Raw genomic sequence first — 14,846 nt, forward strand, 5'->3', positions numbered from 1 at the left:
TATGAGGATTGGATGTATGAGTAGTATGCATATAAATTGTATGAGGGTGAGATGTATGATCATGATGCATATAAATTGAATAAGGATTGGATGTATGAGTAGTATGCATATAAATTGTATGAGGGTGAGATGTATGATCAGGATGCATATAAATTGTATAAGGGTGAGATGTATGATCAGGATGCATATAAATTGTATGAGGGTGAGATGTATGATCAGGATGCATATAAATTGTATGAGGGTGAGATGTATGATCAGGATGCATATAAATTGTATGAGGGTGAGATGTATGATCAGGATGCATATAAATTGAATAAGGATGGGATGTATGAGTAGTATGCATATAAATTGTATGAGGGTGAGATGTATGATCATGATGCATATAAATTGTATGAGGGTGAGATGTATGATCAGGATGCATATAAATTGTATGAGGATTGGATGTATGAGTAGTATGCATATAAATTGTATGAGGGTGAGATGTATGATCAGGATGCATATAAATTGTATGAGGGTGAGATGTATGATCATGATGCATATAAATTGAATAAGGATGGGATGTATGAGTAGTATGCATGTAAATTGTATGAGGGTGAGATGTATGAGTAGGATGCATATAAATTGAATAAGGATTGGATGTATGAGTAGTATGCATATAAATTGTATGAGGGTGAGATGTATGATCAGGATGCATATAAATTGTATGAGGGTGAGATGTATGAGTAGTATGCATATAAATTGAATAAGGATGGGATGTATGATCAGGATGCATATAAATTGTATGAGGGTGAGATGTATGATCAGGATGCATATAAATTGTATGAGGATTGGATGTATGAGTAGTATGCATGTAAATTGTATGAGGGTGAGATGTATGATCAGGATGCATATAAATTGAATAAGGATGGGATGTATGAGTAGTATGCATATAAATTGTATGAGGGTGAGATGTATGATCAGGATGCATATAAATTGTATGAGGGTGAGATGTATGAGTAGTATGCATATAAATTGAATAAGGATGGGATGTATGATCAGGATGCATATAAATTGTATGAGGGTGAGATGTATGATCAGGATGCATATAAATTGTATGAGGGTGAGATGTATGAGTAGTATGCATATAAATTGTATGAGGGTGAGATGTATGATCAGTATGCATATAAATTGTATGAGGGTGAGATGTATGAGTAGTATGCATATAAATTGTATGAGGGTGAGATGTATGAGTAGTATGCATATAAATTGTATGAGGGTGAGATGTATGATCAGGATGCATATAAATTGTATGAGGGTGAGATGTATGATCAGGATGCATATAAATTGTATGAGGGTGAGATGTATGATCAGGATGCATATAAATTGTATGAGGATTGGATGTATGAGTAGTATGCATATAAATTGTATGAGGGTGAGATGTATGATCAGGATGCATATAAATTGAATAAGGATGGGATGTATGAGTAGTATGCATGTAAATTGTATGAGGGTGAGATGTATGATCAGGATGCATATAAATTGTATGAGGGTGAGATGTATGATCAGGATGCATATAAATTGTATGAGGGTGAGATGTATGATCAGGATGCATATAAATTGTATGAGGGTGAGATGTATGATCAGGATGCATATAAATTGAATAAGGATGGGATGTATGAGTAGTATGCATGTAAATTGTATGAGGGTGAGATGTATGAGTAGGATGCATATAAATTGAATAAGGATTGGATGTATGAGTAGTATGCATATAAATTGTATGAGGGTGAGATGTATGATCAGGATGCATATAAATTGTATGAGGGTGAGATGTATGAGTAGTATGCATATAAATTGAATAAGGATGGGATGTATGATCAGGATGCATATAAATTGTATGAGGGTGAGATGTATGATCAGGATGCATATAAATTGTATGAGGATTGGATGTATGAGTAGTATGCATATAAATTGTATGAGGGTGAGATGTATGATCAGGATGCATATAAATTGAATAAGGATTGGATGTATGAGTAGTATGCATATAAATTGTATGAGGGTGAGATGTATGATCAGGATGCATATAAATTGTATGAGGGTGAGATGTATGAGTAGTATGCATATAAATTGAATAAGGATGGGATGTATGATCAGGATGCATATACATTGTATGAGGGTGAGATGTATGATCAGGATGCATATAAATTGTATGAGGATGGGATGTATGAGTAGTATGCATATAAATTGTATGAGGGTGAGATGTATGATCATGATGCATATAAATTGAATAAGGATGGGATGTATGAGTAGTATGCATATAAATTGTATGAGGGTGAGATGTATGATCAGGATGCATATAAATTGAATAAGGATGGGATGTATGAGTAGTATGCATATAAATTGTATGAGGGTGAGATGTATGATCATGATGCATATAAATTGTATAAGGGTGAGATGTATGATCATGATGCATATAAATTGAATAAGGATTGGATGTATGAGTAGTATGCATGTAAATTGTATGAGGGTGAGATGTATGATCAGGATGCATATAAATTGTATAAGGGTGAGATGTATGATCAGGATGCATATAAATTGAATGAGGGTGAGATGTATGATCAGGATGCATATAAATTGTATGAGGGTGAGATGTATGATCATGATGCATATAAATTGAATAAGGATTGGATGTATGAGTAGTATGCATATAAATTGTATGAGGGTGAGATGTATGATCAGGATGCATATAAATTGTATAAGGATGGGATGTATGAGTAGTATGCATATAAATTGTATGAGGGTGAGATGTATGAGTAGTATGCATATAAATTGTATGAGGGTGAGATGTATGATCAGGATGCATATAAATTGTATGAGGATGGGATGTATGAGTAGTATGCATATAAATTGTATGAGGGTGAGATGTATGAGTAGTATGCATATAAATTGTATGAGGATTGGATGTATGAGTAGTATGCATATAAATTGTATGAGGGTGAGATGTATGATCAGGATGCATATAAATTGTATGAGGGTGAGATGTATGATCAGGATGCATATAAATTGTATGAGGATTGGATGTATGAGTAGTATGCATATAAATTGTATGAGGGTGAGATGTATGATCAGGATGCATATAAATTGTATGAGGATTGGATGTATGAGTAGTATGCATATAAATTGTATGAGGGTGAGATGTAAGATCATGATGCATATAAATTGAATAAGGATTGGATGTATGAGTAGTATGCATATAAATTGTATGAGGGTGAGATGTATGATCAGGATGCATATAAATTGTATGAGGGTGAGATGTATGATCAGGATGCATATAAATTGTATGAGGGTGAGATGTATGATCAGGATGCATATAAATTGTATGAGGGTGAGATGTATGATCAGGATGCATATAAATTGTATGAGGGTGAGATGTATGATCAGGATGCATATAAATTGTATAAGGATGGGATGTATGAGTAGTATGCATATAAATTGTATGAGGGTGAGATGTATGATCATGATGCATATAAATTGTATGAGGGTGAGATGTATGATCAGGATGCATATAAATTGTATGAGGATTGGATGTATGAGTAGTATGCATATAAATTGTATGAGGGTGAGATGTATGATCAGGATGCATATAAATTGTATGAGGGTGAGATGTATGATCATGATGCATATAAATTGAATCAGGATGGGATGTATGAGTAGTATGCATGTAAATTGTATGAGGGTGAGATGTATGAGTAGGATGCATATAAATTGAATAAGGATTGGATGTATGAGTAGTATGCATATAAATTGTATGAGGGTGAGATGTATGATCAGGATGCATATAAATTGTATGAGGGTGAGATGTATGAGTAGGATGCATATAAATTGAATAAGGATGGGATGTATGATCAGGATGCATATAAATTGTATGAGGGTGAGATGTATGATCAGGATGCATATAAATTGTATGAGGATTGGATGTATGAGTAGTATGCATGTAAATTGTATGAGGGTGAGATGTATGATCAGGATGCATATAAATTGAATAAGGATGGGATGTATGAGTAGTATGCATATAAATTGTATGAGGGTGAGATGTATGATCAGGATGCATATAAATTGTATGAGGGTGAGATGTATGAGTAGTATGCATATAAATTGAATAAGGATGGGATGTATGATCAGGATGCATATAAATTGTATGAGGGTGAGATGTATGATCAGGATGCATATAAATTGTATGAGGATTGGATGTATGAGTAGTATGCATATAAATTGTATGAGGGTGAGATGTATGATCATGATGCATATAAATTGAATAAGGATGTGATGTATGAGTAGTATGCATATAAATTGTATGAGGGTGAGATGTATGATCATGATGCATATAAATTGTATAAGGGTGAGATGTATGATCATGATGCATATAAATTGAATAAGGATTGGATGTATGAGTAGTATGCATGTAAATTGTATGAGGGTGAGATGTATGATCAGGATGCATATAAATTGTATAAGGGTGAGATGTATGATCATGATGCATATAAGTTGAATGAGGGTGAGATGTATGATCAGGATGCATATAAATTGTATGAGGGTGAGATGTATGATCATGATGCATATAAATTGAATAAGGATTGGATGTATGAGTAGTATGCATATAAATTGTATGAGGGTGAGATGTATGATCAGGATGCATATAAATTGTATAAGGATGGGATGTATGAGTAGTATGCATATAAATTGTATGAGGGTGAGATGTATGAGTAGTATGCATATAAATTGTATGAGGGTGAGATGTATGATCAGGATGCATATAAATTGTATGAGGATGGGATGTATGAGTAGTATGCATATAAATTGTATGAGGGTGAGATGTATGATCAGGATGCATATAAATTGTATGAGGGTGAGATGTATGATCAGGATGCATATAAATTGTATGAGGATGAGATGTATGATCAGGATGCATATAAATTGTATGAGGATGAGATGTATGATCATGATGCATATAAATTGTATGAGGATGAGATGTATGAGTAGTATGCATATAAATTGTATGAGGGTGAGATGTATGATCAGGATGCATATAAATTGAATGAGGATTGGATGTATGAGTAGTATGCATATAAATTGTATGAGGATGGGTGTATGAGTAGGATGCATATAAATTGTATGAGGGTGAGATGTATGAGTAGGATGCATATAAATTGTATGAGGATGGGATGTATGAGTAGTATGCATGTAAATTGTATGAGGGTGAGATGTATGAGTAGTATGCATATAAATTGTATGAGGGTGAGATGTATGAGTAGTATGCATATAAATTGAATGAGGATTGGATGTATGAGTAGTATGCATATAAATTGTATGAGGATGGGTGTATGAGTAGGATGCATATAAATTGTATGAGGGTGAGATGTATGAGTAGTATGCATATAAATTGTATGAGGGTGAGATGTATGAGTAGTATGCATATAAATTGTATGAGGATGGGATGTATGAGTAGTATGCATATAAATTGTATGAGGGTGAGATGTATGAGTAGTATGCATATAAATTGTATGAGGATGGGATGTATGAGTAGTATGCATATAAATTGTATGAGGGTGAGATGTATGAGTAGTATGCATATAAATTGTATGAGGATGGGATGTATGAGTAGTATGCATATAAATTGTATGAGGGTGAGATGTATGAGTAGGATGCATATAAATTGTATGAGGGTGAGATGTATGAGTAGGATGCATATAAATTGTATGAGGGTGAGATGTATGAGTAGGATGCATATAAATTGTATGAGGGTGCGATGTATGAGTAGGATGCATATAAATTGTATGAGGATGGGATGTATGAGTAGGATGCATATAAATTGTATGAGGGTGAGATGTATGAGTAGGATGCATATAAATTGTATGAGGATGGGATGTATGAGTAGTATGCATATAAATTGTATGAGGGTGAGATGTATGAGTAGGATGCATATAAATTGTATGAGGGTGAGATGTATGAGTAGGATGCATATAAATTGTATGAGGGTGAGATGTATGATCATGATGCATATAAATTGAATAAGGATGGGATGTATGAGTAGGATGCATATAAATTGTATGAGGGTGAGATGTATGAGTAGGATGCATATAAATTGTATGAGGGTGAGATGTATGATCATGATGCATATAAATTGAATAAGGATGGGATGTATGAGTAGGATGCATATAAATTGTATGAGGGTGAGATGTATGAGTAGTATGCATATAAATTGTATGAGGGTGAGATGTATGATCAGGATGCATATAAATTGTATGAGGATGAGATGTATGATCATGATGCATATAAATTGAATAAGGATGGGATGTATGAGTAGGATGCATATAAATTGTATGAGGGTGAGATGTATGAGTAGGATGCATATAAATTGTATGAGGGTGAGATGTATGATCATGATGCATATAAATTGAATAAGGATGGGATGTATGAGTAGGATGCATATAAATTGTATGAGGGTGAGATGTATGAGTAGTATGCATATAAATTGTATGAGGGTGAGATGTATGAGTAGTATGCATATAAATTGTATGAGGGTGAGATGTATGATCATGATGCATATAAATTGAATAAGGATGGGATGTATGAGTAGTATGCATATAAATTGAATAAGGGTGAGATGTATGATCATGATGCATATAAATTGAATAAGGATTGGATGTATGAGTAGTATGCATGTAAATTGTATGAGGGTGAGATGTATGAGTAGTATGCATATAAATTGTATGAGGGTGAGATGTATGATCATGATGCATATAAATTGAATAAGGATTGGATGTATGAGTAGTATGCATATAAATTGTATGAGGGTGAGATGTATGAGTAGGATGCATATAAATTGTATGAGGGTGAGATGTATGATCATGATGCATATAAATTGAATAAGGATTGGATGTATGAGTAGTATGCATGTAAATTGTATGAGGGTGAGATGTATGAGTAGTATGCATATAAATTGTATGAGGGTGAGATGTATGATCAGGATGCATATAAATTGTATGAGGGTGAGATGTATGAGTAGGATGCATATAAATTGTATGAGGGTGAGATGTATGATCAGGATGCATATAAATTGTATGAGGGTGAGATGTATGATCATGATGCATATAAATTGAATAAGGATGGGATGTATGAGTAGTATGCATATAAATTGTATGAGGGTGAGATGTATGAGTAGGATGCATATAAATTGTATGAGGGTGAGATGTATGAGTAGGATGCATATAAATTGTATGAGGGTGAGATGTATGAGTAGGATGCATATAAATTGAATAAGGATGGGATGTATGATCAGGATGCATATAAATTGTATAAGGATGGGATGTATGAGTAGTATGCATATAAATTGAATAAGGATGGGATGTATGAGTAGTATGCATATAAATTGTATGAGGGTGAGATGTATGAGTAGTATGCATATAAATTGTATGAGGATGGGATGTATGAGTAGTATGCATATAAATTGTATGAGGGTGAGATGTATGAGTAGTATGCATATAAATTGTATGAGGATGGGATGTATGAGTAGTATGCATATAAATTGTATAAGGGTGAGATGTATGATCAGGATGCATATAAATTGTATGAGGGTGAGATGTATGAGTAGTATGCATATAAATTGAATGAGGATTGGATGTATGAGTAGTATGCATATAAATTGTATGAGGATGGGTGTATGAGTAGGATGCATATAAATTGTATGAGGATGAGATGTATGATCATGATGCATATAAATTGTATGAGGATGAGATGTATGAGTAGTATGCATATAAATTGTATGAGGGTGAGATGTATGAGTAGTATGCATATAAATTGTATGAGGGTGAGATGTATGAGTAGTATGCATATAAATTGAATGAGGATTGGATGTATGAGTAGTATGCATATAAATTGTATGAGGATGGGATGTATGAGTAGGATGCATATAAATTGTATGAGGGTGAGATGTATGAGTAGTATGCATGTAAATTGTATGAGGGTGAGATGTATGAGTAGTATGCATATAAATTGTATGAGGATGGGATGTATGAGTAGTATGCATATAAATTGTATGAGGGTGAGATGTATGAGTAGTATGCATATAAATTGTATGAGGATGGGATGTATGAGTAGTATGCATATAAATTGTATGAGGGTGAGATGTATGAGTAGTATGCATATAAATTGTATGAGGATGGGATGTATGAGTAGTATGCATATAAATTGTATGAGGGTGAGATGTATGAGTAGGATGCATATAAATTGTATGAGGGTGAGATGTATGAGTAGGATGCATATAAATTGTATGAGGGTGAGATGTATGAGTAGGATGCATATAAATTGTATGAGGGTGAGATGTATGAGTAGGATGCATATAAATTGTATGAGGATGGGATGTATGAGTAGTATGCATATAAATTGTATGAGGGTGAGATGTATGAGTAGGATGCATATAAATTGTATGAGGATGGGATGTATGAGTAGTATGCATATAAATTGTATGAGGGTGAGATGTATGAGTAGGATGCATATAAATTGTATGAGGGTGAGATGTATGAGTAGGATGCATATAAATTGTATGAGGGTGAGATGTATGATCATGATGCATATAAATTGAATAAGGATGGGATGTATGAGTAGGATGCATATAAATTGTATGAGGGTGAGATGTATGAGTAGGATGCATATAAATTGTATGAGGGTGAGATGTATGATCATGATGCATATAAATTGAATAAGGATGGGATGTATGAGTAGGATGCATATAAATTGTATGAGGGTGAGATGTATGAGTAGTATGCATATAAATTGTATGAGGGTGAGATGTATGATCAGGATGCATATAAATTGAATAAGGATGGGATGTATGAGTAGTATGCATATAAATTGAATAAGGGTGAGATGTATGATCATGATGCATATAAATTGAATAAGGATTGGATGTATGAGTAGTATGCATATAAATTGTATGAGGGTGAGATGTATGAGTAGTATGCATATAAATTGTATGAGGGTGAGATGTATGATCATGATGCATATAAATTGAATAAGGATTGGATGTATGAGTAGTATGCATATAAATTGTATGAGGGTGAGATGTATGAGTAGGATGCATATAAATTGTATGAGGGTAAGATGTATGATCATGATGCATATAAATTGAATAAGGATTGGATGTATGAGTAGTATGCATGTAAATTGTATGAGGGTGAGATGTATGAGTAGTATGCATATAAATTGTATGAGGGTGAGATGTATGATCAGGATGCATATAAATTGTATGAGGGTGAGATGTATGAGTAGGATGCATATAAATTGTATGAGGGTGAGATGTATGATCAGGATGCATATAAATTGTATGAGGGTGAGATGTATGATCATGATGCATATAAATTGAATAAGGATGGGATGTATGAGTAGTATGCATATAAATTGTATGAGGGTGAGATGTATGAGTAGGATGCATATAAATTGTATGAGGGTGAGATGTATGAGTAGGATGCATATAAATTGTATGAGGGTGAGATGTATGAGTAGGATGCATATAAATTGAATAAGGATGGGATGTATGAGTAGTATGCATATAAATTGTATGAGGGTGAGATGTATGATCATGATGCATATAAATTGTATGAGGGTGAGATGTATGATCATGATGCATATAAATTGAATAAGGATGGGATGTATGAGTAGTATGCATATAAATTGTATGAGGGTGAGATGTATGAGTAGGATGCATATAAATTGTATGAGGGTGAGATGTATGATCATGATGCATATAAATTGTATGAGGGTGAGATGTATGATCAGGATGCATATAAATTGAATAAGGATGGGATGTATGAGTAGTATGCATATAAATTGTATGAGGGTGAGATGTATGAGTAGTATGCATATAAATTGTATGAGGGTGAGATGTATGATCATGATGCATATAAATTGTATGAGGGTGAGATGTATGATCAGTATGCATATAAATTGAATAAGGATGGGATGTATGAGTAGTATGCATATAAATTGTATGAGGGTGAGATGTATGAGTAGGATGCATATAAATTGTATGAGGGTGAGATGTATGATCAGGATGCATATAAATTGTATGAGGGTGAGATGTATGATCAGGATGCATATAAATTGAATAAGGATGGGATGTATGAGTAGTATGCATATAAATTGTATGAGGGTGAGATGTATGATCATGATGCATATAAATTGAATAAGGATGGGATGTATGAGTAGTATGCATATAAATTGTATGAGGGTGAGATGTATGAGTAGTATGCATATAAATTGTATGAGGATGGGATGTATGAGTAGTATGCATATAAATTGTATAAGGGTGAGATGTATGAGTAGTATGCATATAAATTGTATGAGGATTGGATGTATGAGTAGTATGCATATAAATTGTATAAGGGTGAGATGTATGATCAGGATGCATATAAATTGAATAAGGGTGAGATGTATGATCATGATGCATATAAATTGAATAAGGATTGGATGTATGAGTAGTATGCATGTAAATTGTATGAGGGTGAGATGTATGAGTAGTATGCATGTAAATTGTATGAGGATGGGATGTATGAGTAGTATGCATGTAAATTGTATGAGGGTGAGATGTATGAGTAGGATGCATATAAATTGTATGAGGGTGAGATGTATGAGTAGTATGCATATAAATTGTATGAGGATGGGATGTATGAGTAGTATGCATGTAAATTGTATGAGGGTGAGATGTATGAGTAGGATGCATATAAATTGAATGAGGATGGGATGTATGAGTAGTATGCATATAAATTGTATGAGGGTGAGATGTATGAGTAGGATGCATATAAATTGTATGAGGGTGAGATGTATGAGTAGTATGCATATAAATTGTATGAGGGTGAGATGTATGAGTAGTATGCATGTAAATTGTATGAGGGTGAGATGTATGAGTAGGATGCATATAAATTGTATGAGGATGGGATGTATGAGTAGTATGCATATAAATTGTATGAGGGTGAGATGTATGAGTAGTATGCATATAAATTGTATGAGGATGAGATGTATGAGTAGTATGCATATAAATTGTATGAGGGTGAGATGTATGAGTAGTATGCATATAAATTGAATGAGGATGGGATGTATGAGTAGTATGCATATAAATTGTATGAGGATGGGATGTATGAGTAGTATGCATATAAATTGTATGAGGATGGGATGTATGAGTAGTATGCATATAAATTGTATGAGGGTGAGATGTATGAGTAGTATGCATATAAATTGTATGAGGATGGGATGTATGAGTAGTATGCATATAAATTGAATGAGGATGGGATGTATGAGTAGTATGCATATAAATTGTATGAGGATGGGATGTATGAGTAGTATGCATATAAATTGTATGAGGGTGAGATGTATGATCATGATGCATATAAATTGAATAAGGATGGGTGTATGAGTAGGATGAATGTGACTTGTTTGAGGAGGAGATGTATGAGTAGGATGCATATAAATTAAATGAGGATGAGATGTATAAGTAGTATGCATGTAAATTGTATGAGGATGAGATTTATGAGTAAGATTCATGTAAATTTTATGAGGATGAGATGTATGATTAGGATGCATATAAATTGTATGAGGGTGAGATGAATGAATATGATGAATGTTGCTTGTATCAGGTTAATGTTAGGTGTTTACATAAACTGTATAAATATCTGGCTATGAAATTGAAATAGATATAGAACCTTATGCTCCCCTTGAATGCAAAGCTGCCTGTGAACGGTTTTCTAACTATTAACTGAAATAGTGTTTTCATGTTTTTATCTTTAGGTAAATAATTTTGATGATCATACTTGCGGCACAATTAGTACGGAACTGAAACAATATGTTTGTAGATAAACCCATTTGAAAATCATTAGCAACGGGCAGTAAAATGTAATATTACTGGGGATTTAAACCAGTTTAAGTGCACAAACCTCTCTCTTATCCCAACAATCCTAAATGAAGATAAAACGCAAAAGGTAAATCTTATCAAAGTATGCTTTAACTTAAGGAATCTTAAACCACTTAAGTTTGTTTGTAAGGCATGAGCAAATTCGTGCTTATTGTAATGCGCATTTCCACTGTATTACTGTATGACCAGATCACCATGGTGCAAATAATTATAGCAAATGAAACATAATAACACGTTGTATATATATATAATGTTAAACATAATATACATTTAATCAAATGAATATAGACACTATTCCAAAATATTAGTTCGAAAAAATGGAGGAGGATAATTTGCGCCGCTAGAAACATGTAAGTATATAAAGTATTATTCAACGTTAAAACATTATGGTGTTACCTATTGACGAAATCATTTCCATTTGAACTGAATAAAAATATCCCTCGTAGCAGAATGTAAATTGCTTACCTTAAAAACTCTTTTTATCCCAAATTTTGCACTAGATCGAATATTAAATCTTTTTTCTGAAGCCGCGCACAAACACACACTGTGAATGGTCGTCAAGGGTTGTCCTTATATATTTATTGAACGTCACAAGTCTTTATAAATATGCGATATCATATTTCATTCCCAACAAAAGCTGAGGTATACTCTTCTTTCAATCTACCTTCAAAAACATAATTTAGGAATGGTTTTATTCACATTGAAAATCAGTCTTTTGTTAGTTTGTATCTTAAAATTACTGGCTCAATTCACACTCAAATTACTGCTTTCTGGCTGCCTTTTTAATTCTTATTATACAATTCTGACAGTTTATATAATGCCTATGAGCGAACTAAACTTATAAGATAAATCCAATGCATTAAATATAATATTATAATAAGATTAAGACATCCACCAGTCGGTATAACTTATGTACTAGTTTAACAAATTTTTGTTTTTTCGCAATATAAATGGTCTTGACGAAACAATACTTCTAGTTACCCAAACGAGGGCTTAATGTCGTTTAATAGTTCAATTTAAAATATCTAAATATTGAAGGCGCAGGCGTCGATAGAAACGCTATCAATTACAATGTATTTCAAAATCCCTTCATGTTGTGAGTGTGGATACCAGTTGCGTATTTGATAAATGGTATAGCTTTATTATCCTGGCTGAGTTCGACCTCTAACCAATTAAAAGAAAAGAAAAGAAAGAAAAACAGCGAATCTTTGTGTATGGGAGTAAAACATTAATTTGATATAAGTTTATAGCTATTTATTGCTAAAAAGATTTATCCAATGCCTTTGATTTTTTAAATATGTTTTGAAGCGTTTCTTTGATGAGGCGATATTATTACCAACGGCAATAGATAAGCTATTTAATAGAAGGCATTGGTTTCTCCCCAGTCCTTAACCTACATTTTGTCTGACCTTATCAAAAACTAAATACTGTTTAATTCAAATTTCGAACGAACGTGTTAATGTTGATTATTTTCCTTACTATTTCTGGCCTATTTAGGGTATATGGAAAGGAAAAGTGTTGATATCTTCTTTATTTCTTGATATATTGTGAAAATCTCGAATGTTGAACATTAAAAGATCGTGTGTAGGAATCAATCGTCCTGTGGTATTAAAGGCGTTCATCCAAACGTCTAGCGAAGGAAACAATTGCCTTGCGTTATATCCACTTTAAAAATCGTGTATAAGAAACAATCATCCTGCATCTTCTCCATAGACGTCACGATTTATGGTTATGGCAGGAAACAATTTATCTGCGATATCGTCATAGACGTCACTTTTAAAAGTCGTGAGAAGAAAACAATTGTTATATTTATAGATTTCACTCTTAATGTCGTGCGTAGGACACAGCGCCCCAAATATGTTCTTGTGGATGTTTCCTTAGGTTACAGCGTAAGCCCAAAACCGATCTTATGGCTTGTCCAGCAGGGAACAGATGAAGCCCAAAAAATTTTTTTGGTACTATAGGGTAACGCTTAAGCCCGCACCCATCTTAGGGCTGGTACCAACGGGTAAATATTAACCACAAAACCCATCTTTGGGCTAGTATTGCAGGTTACAGCTTAAGCCCAAAACCCATCTTAGGGCTGTCACTACATGGTACGGTCTTAGCTCTTAAACACATTTTAGGGCTTTCACTACAGGGTGTAACCTAAGATCTAAGGTCCTTCTTAGGACTGTCAATACAGGGTTCAACCCTAAAATTTAAAACCCAGGTCTGTCACAATTGGGTGCAGTTCAAGCACTTAAGCGCATCTTCGGGATGTCACTAGAGGGAACAGCCTACGCTATAAAACCTATCCTATGGCTGTCACTACAGAGTACACCTTATGCTATAACACCTATCTTAGGGCTGTTTTACAGGATACAACTTATGCTATAAACCTTGTGTTAGGGATTTCACTAAAGGATACAGACCATGCTATAAAACCTATCATAGGTCTGTCACTACAGATTACAGCCCACGTTATACAACCTATGTTATGGCTGTCACTACAAGATGTACCCCATGATATAAAATATATCTTAGGGTTGTCACTTCAGGATACAGCTTATGCTATAATACCTATCTCAGGGCTGTAAATACAGGGTACAGCCAATGTTATAAACCAATCAAAGGGCTGTTACTACAGAGTACAGATTATGCTATAAAACCTATCTTAGGGCTGTCACTACAAAGTACAGCTTATGCTATAAAACCTATCTTAGGGTTATCACTACAGGATACAGCCCATGCTATTAAACCTATCCTAGGGCTGTCACTACAGGATGCAGCCTATGCTATAAAACCTATATTAAGGCTATCACTACAGGATGCAACCCATGCTATAAAGCCCACGTTAGGGTTGTCACTACAGGATACAACCCATGCTATAATGCCCACCTTAGGGTTCTCTACAGATTACAGCCCA

At 33.9% G+C, this 14,846-nt stretch overlaps 1 protein-coding gene across 3 annotated transcripts in view; it reads right to left on the minus strand.

The window, feature by feature from the left end:
- The window catches only part of LOC128217738 (uncharacterized), a 29,493-nt gene extending 16,584 nt beyond the window's left edge, over positions 1-12,909 (minus strand). The window contains exon 1 of one of the 3 annotated variants that reach the window (XM_052925091.1): positions 12,335-12,909. Coding sequence is in view for 1 of the 3 variants with exons in the window: in XM_052925089.1 (XP_052781049.1) it covers positions 12,335-12,350 (16 nt within the window). In the remaining 2 variants the exon portion in view is untranslated. The remainder of the gene's footprint in view (positions 1-12,334) is intronic. The other 2 variants (XM_052925090.1, XM_052925089.1) reach the window with 2 other exon arrangements.
- Between the last annotated feature and the right edge of the window lie 1,937 nt (positions 12,910-14,846).

This window comes from Mya arenaria, chromosome 14, assembly GCF_026914265.1.
Source record: "Mya arenaria isolate MELC-2E11 chromosome 14, ASM2691426v1".
Classification (NCBI taxonomy): Eukaryota; Metazoa; Mollusca; class Bivalvia; order Myida; family Myidae; genus Mya; species Mya arenaria.